Source organism: Alnus glutinosa, chromosome 7 (assembly GCF_958979055.1).
Source record: "Alnus glutinosa chromosome 7, dhAlnGlut1.1, whole genome shotgun sequence".
NCBI classification, from domain to species: domain Eukaryota; kingdom Viridiplantae; phylum Streptophyta; class Magnoliopsida; order Fagales; family Betulaceae; genus Alnus; species Alnus glutinosa.
Genome location: NC_084892.1, coordinates 26,615,653 through 26,630,116, shown reverse-complemented (window position 1 = coordinate 26,630,116; position 14,464 = coordinate 26,615,653). Strand labels below are relative to the sequence as shown.

The 14,464-nt window shown below is 35.7% G+C and overlaps 2 protein-coding genes across 2 annotated transcripts; one reads left to right on the top strand and one right to left on the bottom strand.

The window, feature by feature from the left end:
- The first annotated feature begins 1,415 nt into the window (after nucleotides 1–1,415).
- Nucleotides 1,416–3,433, top strand: LOC133873389 (uncharacterized). The gene is made up of 5 exons (XM_062311101.1): nucleotides 1,416–1,692; nucleotides 1,807–2,048; nucleotides 2,528–3,044; nucleotides 3,115–3,291; nucleotides 3,390–3,433. The coding sequence occupies exons 1-5, from the start codon at nucleotides 1,416–1,418 to the stop codon at nucleotides 3,431–3,433; spliced, it is 1,257 nt and encodes a 418-aa protein (XP_062167085.1).
- A 3,387-nt stretch (nucleotides 3,434–6,820) lies between these two features.
- Nucleotides 6,821–10,280, bottom strand: LOC133873746 (laccase-7). Its single transcript, XM_062311496.1, has 6 exons — nucleotides 10,014–10,280; nucleotides 9,747–9,898; nucleotides 8,576–8,820; nucleotides 8,349–8,477; nucleotides 7,294–8,250; nucleotides 6,821–7,179 (listed from the first exon to the last, which is right to left on the bottom strand). Exons 1-6 carry the CDS (start codon nucleotides 10,101–10,103, stop codon nucleotides 7,049–7,051), a joined length of 1,704 nt encoding a protein of 567 aa, XP_062167480.1. The 5' UTR covers nucleotides 10,104–10,280; the 3' UTR covers nucleotides 6,821–7,048.
- Nucleotides 10,281–14,464: the final 4,184 nt, after the last annotated feature.

Here is a 14,464-nt window from a genome sequence, read left to right as displayed (position 1 = left end):
ATTTTAACTGTCTGTGGTTTATGTTCGTTAATCTTTTTCAAGAAAAGAAGCTGAGGAAACAGTATGAGAATAAAAATTGGAAATTTTTTGTGCTATAACCTGTCTGGGTTTTTCAAAATTTACTAGAAGAGCCAAATAGTTACGTTCTGATTATTGAGGTTGGGCTTTTAGTAGAAATGTAAATGAGATTTTTAAATTGTTGTGGTTGTTTTCTAGTTAAGAACCAATATTTGGTCACAGTAATACCATGAACAGTAAAATTTTACCATTATTATAGATTTTCCATTCTTATATCATCTGACTTATCTTGCCATCAACTAAACAAGTAACAACAGTATAAGAAATAAGATCAAACAAATTATTGTCTAAAAAAACAGATGCAACAGCTCCATATCAAATGGGACTTTAATTCTTGATGCAGTTAAACATAAGAAGAAATTGGACAATTTTCTAGATTTGCATATGGGTTAAATAAAATCATTAATAGTTTCCTATTAATGCTTTGTAGAACCACAAATCAATTCACACTATATATTTACTCCTAGTTAAGTTACAAAAATAAGACAATCAGAAATGCAATAACAATCTCATTTTATCTATTTATTTTATAGTTAATTAGTTACTGTGTGTTCTCATCAAAATCATCAAGGGGGCATTTAGTAATTCAATGTGATCATTAAAAAAGTTGAAGCCTTTGATGTCTTCTCTTTGGATTGTCTTGATAGACTAGGGATCCACCAGAAGCTTATGAATTCTGAACATGACCTTTCTTACAAAACTTGGAGATCGATCTGGGTAGTTAGTGAATTTTTTTATTGGAATAATAATAAAAAATTATTGATGTAATATAAAAAATGAAAACAGAAAAAAATAAAAAAGAAAGAATGTTTGGATTTAATTTATGCTTAATTGATTCTTAACTAAAATTTAACTGATTTTTAAATTGATTGTAGTTGTTTTTGACACAATGATTTAATGAGAGATTTAATTTTTATGTTTTTTTTTTTCCACTTAAATTGTAGAATCAAGTCATGGACGATTCAACTAGTGCTACTATTGGACCTATTGGTTCTAGTTCTGCTTCATCTAGGCCTAGTCTTTTGGATACCAATATGGGTTCTAGTTCTTCAACTATGGGCCCTCAAAATCCTAGTGCAGCTCTCCCACCAAAACCTAAAAAAAATGAGCAAACATCATCGATTTGAGAACATTTTACCAAGTTAGAGTCGACTGACTCCGATGATCATAAATCACAATGCAAAAATTGTAAGAGGGAGTTTAATTGTCACTCTAGAAGCCATGGTACTTCATCTATGCTACAACATATCAGGAAAAGCTGTAAAAAATTTCCTGATAGGTTTGATAAGACACAATCGAAGTTGAGCTTTGAGGCTAAGAGGGAAGGACAAGCGGCAATGGGTGAAGGATCTAGTGGTAACCTTGTGCTTGCTAAGTTTAATGCTTCAAAAATAAGGACAGCACTTTCTAGGATGATCATAGTGGATGAGTTGACATTTAGATTTGTGGAAGGTGAAGGGTTTAAGGACTTTATGAAAACAGTTGAACCTAGGTTTTCAATTCCTTCCCGTTTTACTATGATGAGGGATTGTTTTAAGTTCTTTATGTCTGAGAAAGAAAAGTTGAGGGGAATGTTCTTGACATCTGGTGTTCGGGTTTGTCTTACCATTGATTGTTGGACTTCAATACAGAACCTTAATTACATGTGTATTACTGGTCATTTTATTGATAATGAATGGAACTTACACAAAAGAATTTTAAACTTTTGTTTAATTTCTAATCACAAAGGTGAGACCATTGGGAGAAAGATTGAGCCGTGTATGCATGAATGGGGCATTGGTAGCATTTTCACTATCACGTTTGATAATGCTTCTTCCAATGATCCTGCTTTGGAGTACTTGAGGAAGAGAAGTGCTCATAAGCCTAGTGCCATATTAGAAAATCGGTTTATGCATGTGAGGTGTTGTGCACACATCTTAAATCTTATTGTGACTGAGGGGTTGAAAGAAGTTGATGAATCCATTATGAGGGTTAGAAGTGCTGTTAAATATGTGAAGTCTTTTCCTGCAAGATTTGAGAGTTTTAAGATTTGTTTGGAAAGAGAAAACATTCATTTCAAGGGGTTGTTGTGTTTGAATGTTCCAACTAGATGGAACTCTACATTTAAGATGTTGGAGGTGCAAAAAAATGTCAAAGTGCTTTTGAACTTATGGAAGAGTTGGATGGATATTATGGTCCTACGTTGTTGGATAGCAAAAACGGTTTAGGACCTCTTAATTGTAATGATTGGGCTCGTATTAGGGTTTTTCTCAAGTTCCTCGAAATTTTTTATGAAGCCACAATGCGACTTTCGAGGTCTTTGTATGTGACATGTAATATGTACATTGAAGAAGTTTCTGCCATTCAACTGCATTTACAAGAATATTGTGACAGTGATGATTATATATTGAGTTCTATGGCGGAGAAAATGATGTTGAAGTATAAAAAGTATTGGGGGGATCTTGATAAGGTTAATGTGTTGTTGTTTGTTTCTATTGTTCTCGATCCACGAACCAAGTTTGGATCATTGGAATGTTGGTTCAATGATATTCTTGGTGTTGAGGAATGCAATGATATGATATTAAAATTGAAGAACTACCTTAAGAAATTGTTTGATCACTTCGACACTGGAGAAAACTCTCAAGGTGAACATAGTGGTGCACTTCCTCAAGGTTCCTCCGGAGAAACTGGGAAACGTACCTATACATTGATGAATAGGTACAAAAACCTCATGACTTCTAATAGTGATGTTCAATATAAATCGGAGTTAGATCGGTATTTGATGGAGGAGATTGAAAAACCGAATGAGAACTTTGATATTTTAAATTGGTGGAAGGTGAATTCAACCAAATTCCCAGTACTAGCCCAAATAGCACGTATTGTGTTGGCCATTCCCATTACTACAGTTGCCTCAGAGTCGGCATTTAGCACTGGACGGCGTGTGTTGGATCCTTTTCGAAGTTCATTGGCCCCAATAACGGTTGAAGGTGAATTCAACCAAATTCCCAGTACTAGTCCAAATAGCACGTATTATGTTGGTCATTCCCATTACTACAGTTGCTTCAGAGTCGGCATTTAGCACTGAAGGGCGTGTGTTGGATCATTTTCGAAGTTCATTGGCCCCAATAACAGTTGAAGCATTGGTGTGTACACAAAACTGGTTAAGATCAAAACCCATCAATAGTTATGACACAGAGATGGTTGAAGATCCTGAAAGTTATAAGCTCGAGTCAGGTAAGCTTTTAGGCCTTTAGCTTTCTATTATTCACTTCTTAATTTATTTTACTATTTAAATATTCTAAATTTCTAATTATCGGTTCCAATCTTTGTAGAAATCAATTTGAATAACATCAATCTTTTGCTTGAGGAGGATTAGTGAAGTGAAGATTCAATCCGATTGGGAGGTGCTTGATGCTTTGGAACATTTAATATTTGAGTTTTCTTCATCTTGTAATATTATGTTCTTTGCTTTGTCAGTAATTTGTTCATTTATAGGATTAAATTTCTATTCGTAATTAGCAGTTTTGTGTAATATTTGTAATATTATGTTTTTGCTTTGTAATTTTTTTTTTTTTCAATTTTTTTTGCACTACGTGATTGAAAACATTGCAAGCAAAAATGCTTTCTTTCTTCTTTTTAAGTTTTTTTCCCCTTACATTTTAATAGATGTTGGAATTTTAATTAGGGTTCAATTGCAACTTGCAATTTGCAAGGGTGACATGACTCCTAGCAGGGGCTGTCTTGTTGAACGAATCAAAAGTAAAAATAGAAAAATTTGGATTATTAATTACTTGTTATCAAGGTTAAGAAAATAATGAACACAATGGAGTAAAAATAGAAAAATTTGAATTATTAATTACCTGTTATCAAGATTAAGAAAATAATGAACACAAGGGTCAATGGGTCATAACCCGCGGGGATTCCACACACGCGCACAAAGGCCACCTGGTGACGAGGTGGACGTCGGAGGAGACGGTGGGAGCGGCGACGAGGCGGTGGTGGTTGGGGGCAGAGGAGGCACGCAAGGGGGCAGAGACAGGGTGAAGGGACCGTGGTCTCCCGAGGAGGATACTGTACTGAGTCGGCTGGTGAGCAAGTTCGGGGCGAGGAATTGGAGCCTGATCGCCCGCGAAATCGCCGGCCGATTCGGCAAGTCCTGCTGGCTCCGGTGGTGTAATCAACTCGACCCCGCCGTGAAGCGCAGGCCCTTTACTGGTGTAGTCCACATTGCTTGATCTAAACCCTTTTATTTTCTGTTATCTTTTTTCATTTCAGTTTCTTATTTTGATTGATTTAGAATTTGGTTGTGTTTCTTTATTGATTATTTAATTTTTCGTTTGTGGTAAATTGAGGGTTAGACACCATTTTGATCACTTTCTGGGTCTGCAAACATTAGGTTATGCATGTTAGTCTTAGTTTAAAAAAAATCTATTTCCACCAATTAGGGATTTTGAGGCTTAAATTTGAACCCAACAATATTGAACATTTGAATAGAAGAATGACGTTTCTTTTAGAGGAGATGAATAGGGTGAACCCAGCAATTCATTGACATTAGATTCGTTGTTTACTATAATATCATCCTGGCTCGATTAGCAGCACTTAACTGATGAGAATTTTGATAATTGGAAAAATGTAAATTTGAGACATTATATTCTCATGAATCATTATTAAATGAAACCTTGGTCTCTCTATTTTGTGAATTGGGGTGGACTGTAGTCTACATTACGCAAAAATCTTAAAGGTCAAGAATTCCCCAAAATATATAATATGTTGATATGTCAAGAGGATTCTGATGTATGTCATGATAGAGCCACTTTGTGAGGTTGGATTTGAAAATTTTGGGAACTGTTGGAGGTTTCCTGGCCAGGCTTAGCCCCCTGTTGAATTATTCCATGTCTCCCTGGTCAATGTTCTTAAATAGTTGGCAGGCTCGAAGGCTTGCATGCTGCATTCTACACTTGATAATATATATGTTCTCGTCCCCCCCCCCCCCCCCCCCCCTATTTACATCAAAGCATTCGTTCATTTACTTATGCTATATATTGAATTTTATAATCTCATTGTGTGTCAATGACCGGCTATAATTTTGTAATGAATGGTGACATGGGATCTCTTGTTTATGAACTTCCTGATATCTACAGAAATTCACCCAAAATCCAACCTCAGCGCGGGAGTTTGCTTGTATAACCACTTCTTACTACCCTTACATGAAGCGATTATGAGAATTGGCATATGTTAGGGAAAATATTAGCCTTCTCGGACCACATGCCCGAGCTGATCATTCGGGCCCATTAGGTCCACCCGACCGGGCCAAACTACTCAAGAAAAATACTTGTCACACCTTCAAGTACTAAAGCCCATCAAAATCATTTGGGCCCAACCGGTTCACCCGACTCGGGTAGCCAATCCGGATACTTTGTAACACTCAAACCCGCGTACATCTTGGGATTACCCGGGATTTAAGGGACACAACGCACGATACGTAGCAAGATCGTGCGCCTGAAGCTTCTCCAAAAACTTGTCACTCATGAAGGATCTTGCGCCCGAGATAGGTGGTCACGGAGCCCGTAATATCCGTGCACCCGAAGTCACGTCTTCCTCAACTACCATTTTCCGCATTTACTGGGAACTATTCTAACTGTTTCTCAATCTCTATAAATACCAAGGCCTCTTCAGATATTGAGGTACCGACATTATCTTCTTAATATTACTTTGAACATTTGCTGTCAAACAATACACGTAAACTTAAGCATCGAAGCAGGATTGTCTACATCTCCCGACGCAACTTTCATTTGTAGGTTTAGAAGGAGCACATCGGCGAATTGTTGATCGACACGTCACCTACCGGAATCTGTGTCAACAGCATACATTGGTCACATGTTTTCATCTTTATACGCATATATGTACGGTTCAAATGGTTGTTGCCAATTTCATGCTATTGAAAAATATGGGAAACATGCATTTGTACTGAAGTTCGATGGCAATGAAATCCCAATCAGATTTTTAAATGCTGTCTTGTAGTTACGAGCATGCAGCTTGCAATAATGGGAAAATGTTGTTGTTTGTATTTTTAGTCATATAATGTATATATAGACATACAACAATTTTCAGTATGTCCTTAATAAATGTTGAATTAATGTCTATATCGTCCTTCTTAAAGAACAAGGCTAACAAAACTAAAGTTGTTTCAGATGAGGAGGATCAGATCATAGGCCTAGAAAGTTCAAATTAAGCCCAAAAACATTCAAACCGGTCCTAAAAAGAGTTCAAACTAGGCCCAAATTAACAAACTCAAATTAAGCCCGTTTAATTTTTTGTCTACCACCTTCCACTCTCACCGGCTTGATCAACGATGTCGAAAACAACCTTCCAACAGAAACAGTCGGTGGCATTTATGATGTTTCCCGTTTTCCGACTTCGGTGGTGGCGGGGACGAAATACCCATTTACGCCACCAACTTCATCAACACGAGCTCAACAGTGTTTTTAATAATGTCGAATATGAGTAAAGGATAGAACATGAAGGAAGGCTCCTGGTATGGTGGAGTTTTATAAGATCTCCCGGCCCACACACAAAAAATGGATATTTTGTGTTGACTTAATTTCATAATAATCAAAGTTTATGTTGCTTATACAATATACAGCATAAGATGTCGGACTTATTGTCAGAGGTTGAGGTTGGAGGCCGGCAGCTCACAGATCACTGAACACGAGATTTTCACTAAGGTTCGGCGGAAAAACAGCAATATATATTGAAAAGTAAATGTTGGCAATAAACAGCCATATTATTTCACTCCAAGAATGTAATTTAATAAGAAATTAATGGTGAAAACAGACGACGGATGATTCCTCCCGTACGTTATTACAATTTTATTTTTCAGTCAAACAAATTAACGAAATGCCAAACTACGAACATTGAAAAAAAAAAAAAAAAGGAAGAAAAAAACAGTTACGACACAGCTTGAAAGCCATGCATGGCCGACGTAGAGCTTCTAGCATTTTGGTAGATCAGCCGGCGGTGGAGGCAGCGTAGATGATGGAGTTGGTCCATTCTCAACCTCGAAAGCCGTGGCCAGCCCCCATGGTAAGTGCACGTCCAGATGGCAATGTACTAGCCATATACCTGTACGGTTTATATATATAATATATATTGTTAGAAACAAAGATTAAAAAACAAGAAAAAAAAGATTACTTTAAATCATATAATAGGGAGTTAAAAGAATAATTAAATACAAACCTGGATTATTAACTTGTAATCTAATGACGGCCCATCCTCCAACTGGAACAGCAATGGTATTACGGGTCTGTGGATTAACGAGGTTGAACTTTTTGGTGTCAGTAGCGGCATCATAATTCCCAAACCCTTGAGCCAACACGTGGAAATTGAAGCCGTGAATGTGTATAGGATGATTTTCCACCGCCAAGAATGCTGTGTTCTGCAAGACAATCTCCACCGTCGAATTGTACTTAAATTTCTTCACTTTGGTTGCTTTCGGCGCAAATATCAGTGATTGATCAAGGCTGATGTTGGGGTTGGTGTAGTCAAACTTCACCGGAGGCACGCTGGGGAAATCAGTGGTGTAGACCCCACCCACGTTGAGGAAGAACGCTTGGAGCATAGATAACGAGCTATTGCTCGGGAGCACAAATGATTCGTTGTTCATGCTCGCAGAGAGTCGCTGCTCAAAAGGCCCTCCACACGTGGCGTTCCCTCCACACGGCGCGAGGTTGAGACCGAAGGCGATGAACATGTGCTCGTCCACTTGATTTGGCACCGGGGTCCAGTGGGGCCCTCCCGCTAGACCAGTAAGATTAGAGTAGAACTTGTGGGCCGTGGGGGTGTCGTTGAAAGCCGGCAGGACCGGCATCAGGGGAGTAGCTGACGTGGCGCCCTCGTAGATGATGATTCCCCTTGTGGTCGTGTTATCCGCCAACACGCCTGCGGCGCTAAGGTAAGGCCTTGCGGCCATGTAGTAGGACCCCACGGGCTGGTTGGCACAGAGAAGGACATCGGTGGTTTGGCCAGGGGCCACCACAACAACGTCGGTGACGTACGGTTTCGTGTACGAGGCATCTATAGCGACAACTGTCATATTGTGATTGGCTATCTTGAAGAAGAGCTGGTTATTGAGCGCAGCGTTGATTATACGTAGCATGTAGGTCTTTCCTTGCACAACCTTCAGCTTATATGTGTCTGCTCAAAATGATAGAAATAGAATATTGAAGCATGATTAATAGAATAAAATGTTATTAATATGCATGGTGATGGTACGTGCATAATTTGTTACATACCATTTTGAGAGCATTGGTAAAGATCACCGGGCTTTCCATTAATTGTGTAAGCGTCGGAATTGTTTGGAGCAGCGCCGGTAGCGAGCCCTTGATTCTCAACATCAACTACATTAGCATTCCACCATTCTCCTGCAATTGCAGAATTTTAGTTAGAAATAGGAAGAGATTTTTGGCCCGTAACATGCGCGCAAAGCGCCTACTCTAGACAGGTCGGATAAATGTCGTACCAAATAAGATGGGAACTTCCTTGTGGGGTTTAGGGAATGGGTATGAACGACCAGATCTGGGATGGATGATAAGGGCGCCATGGACGGTTGCACGGAGCCAGGATGCATGAGCATGCCACCAAAGGGTTCCCTCCTGGCCGGTGATTTTAAATTTGTATGTATAGCTATTTTCAGGACGTATAGCGCACTGAGTTACATATTCAGGCCCGTCAGCCCAACCGCTTAGTAATTGAAACACACCATGCCTGCAAATACAATATTCATCCGCAATATAAGCATCTAATAATGATGATAATAACTCAATATTAAAAAAATAAATAAATAATGTAGTTGGTGATAATAATTAATAAGAACAATAGTACTGCACAGTAGAAACGAATAGTTTTATTAATATATTAAGTTCGTTTATTTCTCTTAGAGCTAGCCTGTATGGTTTTGTAGTTTCAAAATATCGGACTTGACAACGTAAATTTTAAAAATGCAATTAGATATTTAGTAAAATTGTGTATTTTTAAATACCCACCCAGCTTAATATTTGAAAAACATAAGGGCTCGTTTGGGTATGTAATTTTTTTATATTATATTATACTATTTTGTATTATATTCAAAATTGCGAATATCAGGAGAACTTGTTTTTTTTAAGTTATATATGTTTGGATGATTTAGAAAACTTGAGACAAAATTAGAAAAAGTTTGATAAAATCTTAGTAGAATTTGAATTCTAAAAAAATAACTCAAACGTGTTTTTTAAAAATGATAAAATATAATAATAAAAAAAAAACAATTGTGTATTCTCAAAATAGATATTTTTTACAATTTTATTTAAAAACGTGCTGGTAAAATATTTGGATGGCTAATGTATATATGGAGAGAAATACAAATCTTTTACTTTTTGTTGATGTAAAAAGAAACTAAGAGCTTAATTTGTATTTAAACAAAAAAAAAAAATAATGGACTTATAAGTCTTCAGTGAATTCTCACGAAGAACATATATGTTCAACAAGTCAAGAGTAATCGCGGGCGGTGATGATAATTAAGAAAATGTTGAAAATTTGGGATTTGTGAAAGAAAATGCTACCATGCATTTGATTTTATTGTCAAAGTCACAACAATTCTAGAGACCGATTAATTAAGTGTCTTCTTAAGAATATATATATATATATATATTTACCAGTGAATAGTAATGTCATAGGGTGACTTATTGAATACGTGGACGACAAGGGTATCACCCTCTCGAACGCGTATTGTCGGCCCGGGGAGTCTTCCATTCACAGCAGTTATCACTTGCTCATTGCATAGCTTTTGAACAGTGAGGTTTTGCACCTACAAAAACAAAGTAAATTAATAAGAAATAATGTTAAAATACGTGAGATATATTTCAAATGTGGAAAACATTTAAACATATATATGGGGGTTAAAGTAATAAATAATTAATTACATTGAATGAATGCTCGACAATTGCAGCAGAAGCCAGAGAAGATGCTAAAAGTGCTAAAGCGCATGCTTGCAAAAACACAAAACGTCCCATATTGCTGAGGGACCGGCCGGAGAGAAGAAGGCTATCAAAGAGATGAATGATGGACAAAGAAGGAAAGTTTCTATTTATAACTATATCAGAGAGATGAGAATTTGGTTGTTAATTCTCTAAGAACGTTTGGATTGGACATCCACTACTGAGAATGTTTTTGGGTTCTGTGATGTCTCAATTGGCGAGGATTGGCGTATTAGATTTATAGGAAAAGCTGGCAGCTTAATTAGGGTTGCCACGATTGCTTGAAAAGTTAGCTAAATGTTCCCCGTGGATTTAGATAGGCTTACGTCGGCTATCCAACGTCTGTAAAGAAGCTTCTACAAGTCAGAAATGGAGGTTAAATTTTTACCTTAATTTTCTGGATGGAATGGTTGAAAGTCGTCTTGTTGCTGTTCCTTTAGAAGTTGGTAACAATTTACATGGTAAAGTAGTAAGAAGTTTCCTCCGGCCACTTTGATTAGTACAAGAGAGAACCGTGTTTGTCTTGACTAATAAATATGAAGATTTGATTCATTCAAATGGATTTTAGAGTGATTAAATGATAATTATACATGAAAAAACAATGGCGAGGCAGGCAGAGATTCCCTCCCCGCTTGGTGGTCAAATGTAAAAGTCAAGCATTCATGCACAGTTCTTCCCAACAAATGATATTCTCTGTAGGCATTTATTTTGGGATTAGCTCATGCATGCATGTTTATCTTGACTAACAGGGAATAGCTCGACCCAAAATGGAACACCTTAATGTAACCAAAATGAGTTCGGATTAATTATTACAAGGGAATTATTAGCTATATATTGATGAGTTCAATTAAAGGATACAAAGGGTCGTTAATTAAATATCTTAAGAATATTAGTGCCAAGAGAGTAATATTGCTAGAATCCACACTTTAACGTAGTAATGCGCATTAGCCATTGTTAAAAAAAAATCAAAGACTGATAATTAACACTGTCAAAGCAGCAGGGTGAAATAATAGTAGTGTGATAAAAATGTGTATCTAGTAAATACTATTAAGGGTTTGTTTGGGGTTGTGATTTTAAAACGTACGATTAGAAAACGTAATTTTTAAAAATGAAATTAAGGATTTGGTAAAATCACAATTTGATCTTTAAAATCGCAGTTGAACTTTTAAAATCGTATGTATATTAAAATGCAACTTATTGCAAGCGAAGTGAAAAACACATATTTTTTTACGTTTTTAAATCACAGTTTTTAATAATACACTCTCAAACGATATATTTATTGGGATTTGGTACAAAATCGCGCTTTTATTATTTGAAATCGCAGACAAATGTACTCTAAGAAGTTGTACCACATGAATTTCAAAGGATGAATTGTAGTAATATTTGAATATTCCAAATGATGATCGATTAGTTTCAATACTATAAAATTTTAAAGGGAAAAATCAGTTCAGATACAAATAAGGAATTTATACTATATTTCTCGTTTATCATGCATTTATTTTATTATTAAACTTAATTAGGGGAGTTGAAAAATGGTTCAAATCGAAATTGATTGTCGTCCTACTAATTGACAGAGAAAACAAAAGAAAAAGATGGTTAAGTATAACATACAACTACACATATGAATTAAAAATGTTAATTATTATTAAATATCCATTCTCGTATCTTTCATCATTCCAAAAAATAATATAGTATCTTTTTTCTACCTATTACAAGAAGAGCTAGGATCGAAGCTGGCAAGATCTCATCACAATATATATCCCACCAGTCACAATATATGACTGCTTCAAAAAACAATAAAAAAATAAAAGGAGAAAAATATAATAGCATATTCAAGGCACTTATATACGTGGGGATAATATATTTTGAGATTATTAAATCTTACAGCTGTTGTAACTTAATTGTAATGGATACACATGGGACATCCTTGTCGATTGTCGTCCTAAAGTACAACCTACTCATATGGATGGAACCTATCCTCTCGGTTGGGTCCCACTCATGTGAGTGATTGTGCACAAATTATGCACAACAAGCATTTCCGACTTTGATATCTTTGTCAACGCAGCTCCCCCAAATAATCTCATTTTATATATGAATAAGTTTTTAATTTATTTATTTATTTTCGTGTTCCAGATTTCGAAGAAATATTAATTTACGACGTCGTTATGCGTTAGGTAACCGTTGACTAAAATCTTATCCGCGTTTCTGACTCTCTGTAGCAAAAGATAAGCTAGTCAGCACGTTGCCTTGGCAACCAAGTCATATATATATATATATATATATATATTTTAGCTCGTCTTTGATCATCTTTCATACGCCATGTCTTTGCTGTATGAGATTATAGCTAGTGATAAGGAAAGTAATTGGTTCTGATCTTGATTCAAATTTAATCTTTATAGATATTTTATTTGATTTAGCATTTTCAAAATATGCGATTTCAAAACGTAACTAACATAAATATGATTTTTAAAACACAATTAAGCGTTTGGTAAAATCGTACGTTCAGTCTTAAAAATCGTGCATTTTTAAAGAAACGCTCTCTTACCCGCTATTTAAAAATGTAGATTTTTAAACTGTTGTACTTATTTTTCTTTCAAACGAGACACTTTTTATGATTTTGTTTAAAGGCCCACTTTTAATATGCAAAATCTCAAGACCAAACAGACTAGCTCTTAATTTCTCAAATGGTAAGATGAAAGATTTTCCCACGTTCTTATAGTTCCACTAATGATAAGACATGTAATGAATTTAAACCTTTTTTAATGTATCTAACATAAAAGGCTTTACCTAAACTTTGCATATATATTTCTATTTCTGATTCAATAATTTACATTTTCACATGCATTCGAAGCAAGCGGTTGATCAAATAATTGCACCAAAATTGAATATTTTAATATGCGAATTTCTATTGGATCAAAAATTCTATATCATTGATTGAAGATTGTAGTTCAATTAAATAGTCGAAATGTTTGCACGAATATTCCCACACTGTGAAACAATATTGTTGATCCCGATCTTATATCCAAGAAAACGTACGTGGGAGGTGGAGGAAATAAATAAATACATATATATCAATTGAATATAATTAAAAAAATAGTACTTCAACGTTTATTTATTTATTTTTTTCTATTTTTTGTTTTTTGGTCATAAGTTTCCGGTTAGAGTAATCACAGTTTTCACGTTAATTAGTTGCCTAACTTGCCTCAATCTGTTTCCGAAGACAAAAGAGCTGTAAACACGTACAGTTTTCACGTTAATTAGTTGCCTAACTTGCCTCAATCTGTTTCCGAAGACGAAAGAGCTATAAACACGTACAGTTTTCAAGTTAATTAGTTGCCTAACTTGCCTCCAACATCTGTTTCCGAAGACAAAAGAGCTGTAAATTGTAATCACGTACAGTTTTCACGTTAATTAGTTGCCTAACTTAATTGCCTCCATGTGTTTCCGAAGGCAAAAAGAGCTTTAATCACAGTTTCCATGTTAATTAGTTGCTTCCATGCTGTTTCCGAAGACAAAATCGGGTAGCCCTATATAGCTAGGAAAATACTTCCTTCGACAATTCAGACGTAGGTTCTATGGAAAGAAGAGAGAAAAATAAAAGTGGGTCATATCATTAGCCTTAATTAATACTGTGGGCAGATAACTACGATATATATATATATATATATCTTATCTTTAAGTTTTTAACGAATATATAGATCGAGAATAATTAGTTCAGAAATTGGTAAACCACTTAATTATAAGTTCCGGTGAGATTCAGTGATCTGTCAATGTTTGATCACATCAGACCTAGTTAAGAAAAATAATGTTCCGTGGTCTTCTTGGCAATGTCGTTCAAGGAAGCTACATTTTTGTCACTTTCATCTTTATGTAATTAACTCTGTGTGGGTGATGGTTTGGCCATCGGTGGATTGCGTATTAATTAAATAATAATAATAATAATAAGACGTGAGAATGATATTTGAATTAAAATCCACGCAAGCCTGCCAAGGACTCGATCTTCTTACTAACTCTATACTAAATGATCAGGAACTAGTCTTAGCTTTTTGTTTTTTGATCGAATTAATTCAACAACAAAAAAGAAGTTAGTTTTATGTGAAACCGGCCATTTTGTGTGTGTACGTGTGAACCTGACTTCTATTTTTTGATGCCCAGAGAGTCTTTTAGAAGTTTCTACTACAGCAATATTTAACTGAGAACATGCAGGACACCAAATTAGTGAAGACAAAGATATATATAGAGAGAAACTGGGAATAAATAGTCCATCAAAATTAACTTTTCTTTTAAATATGCATGGAGAAACTGAGAAACTGGGCATATTTAATTCAGTCGTATGAATAGATAGTCCATTAGAGCGTACTTCTAGAATAAATATGATTCAAAAAAAAAAAAAAAAA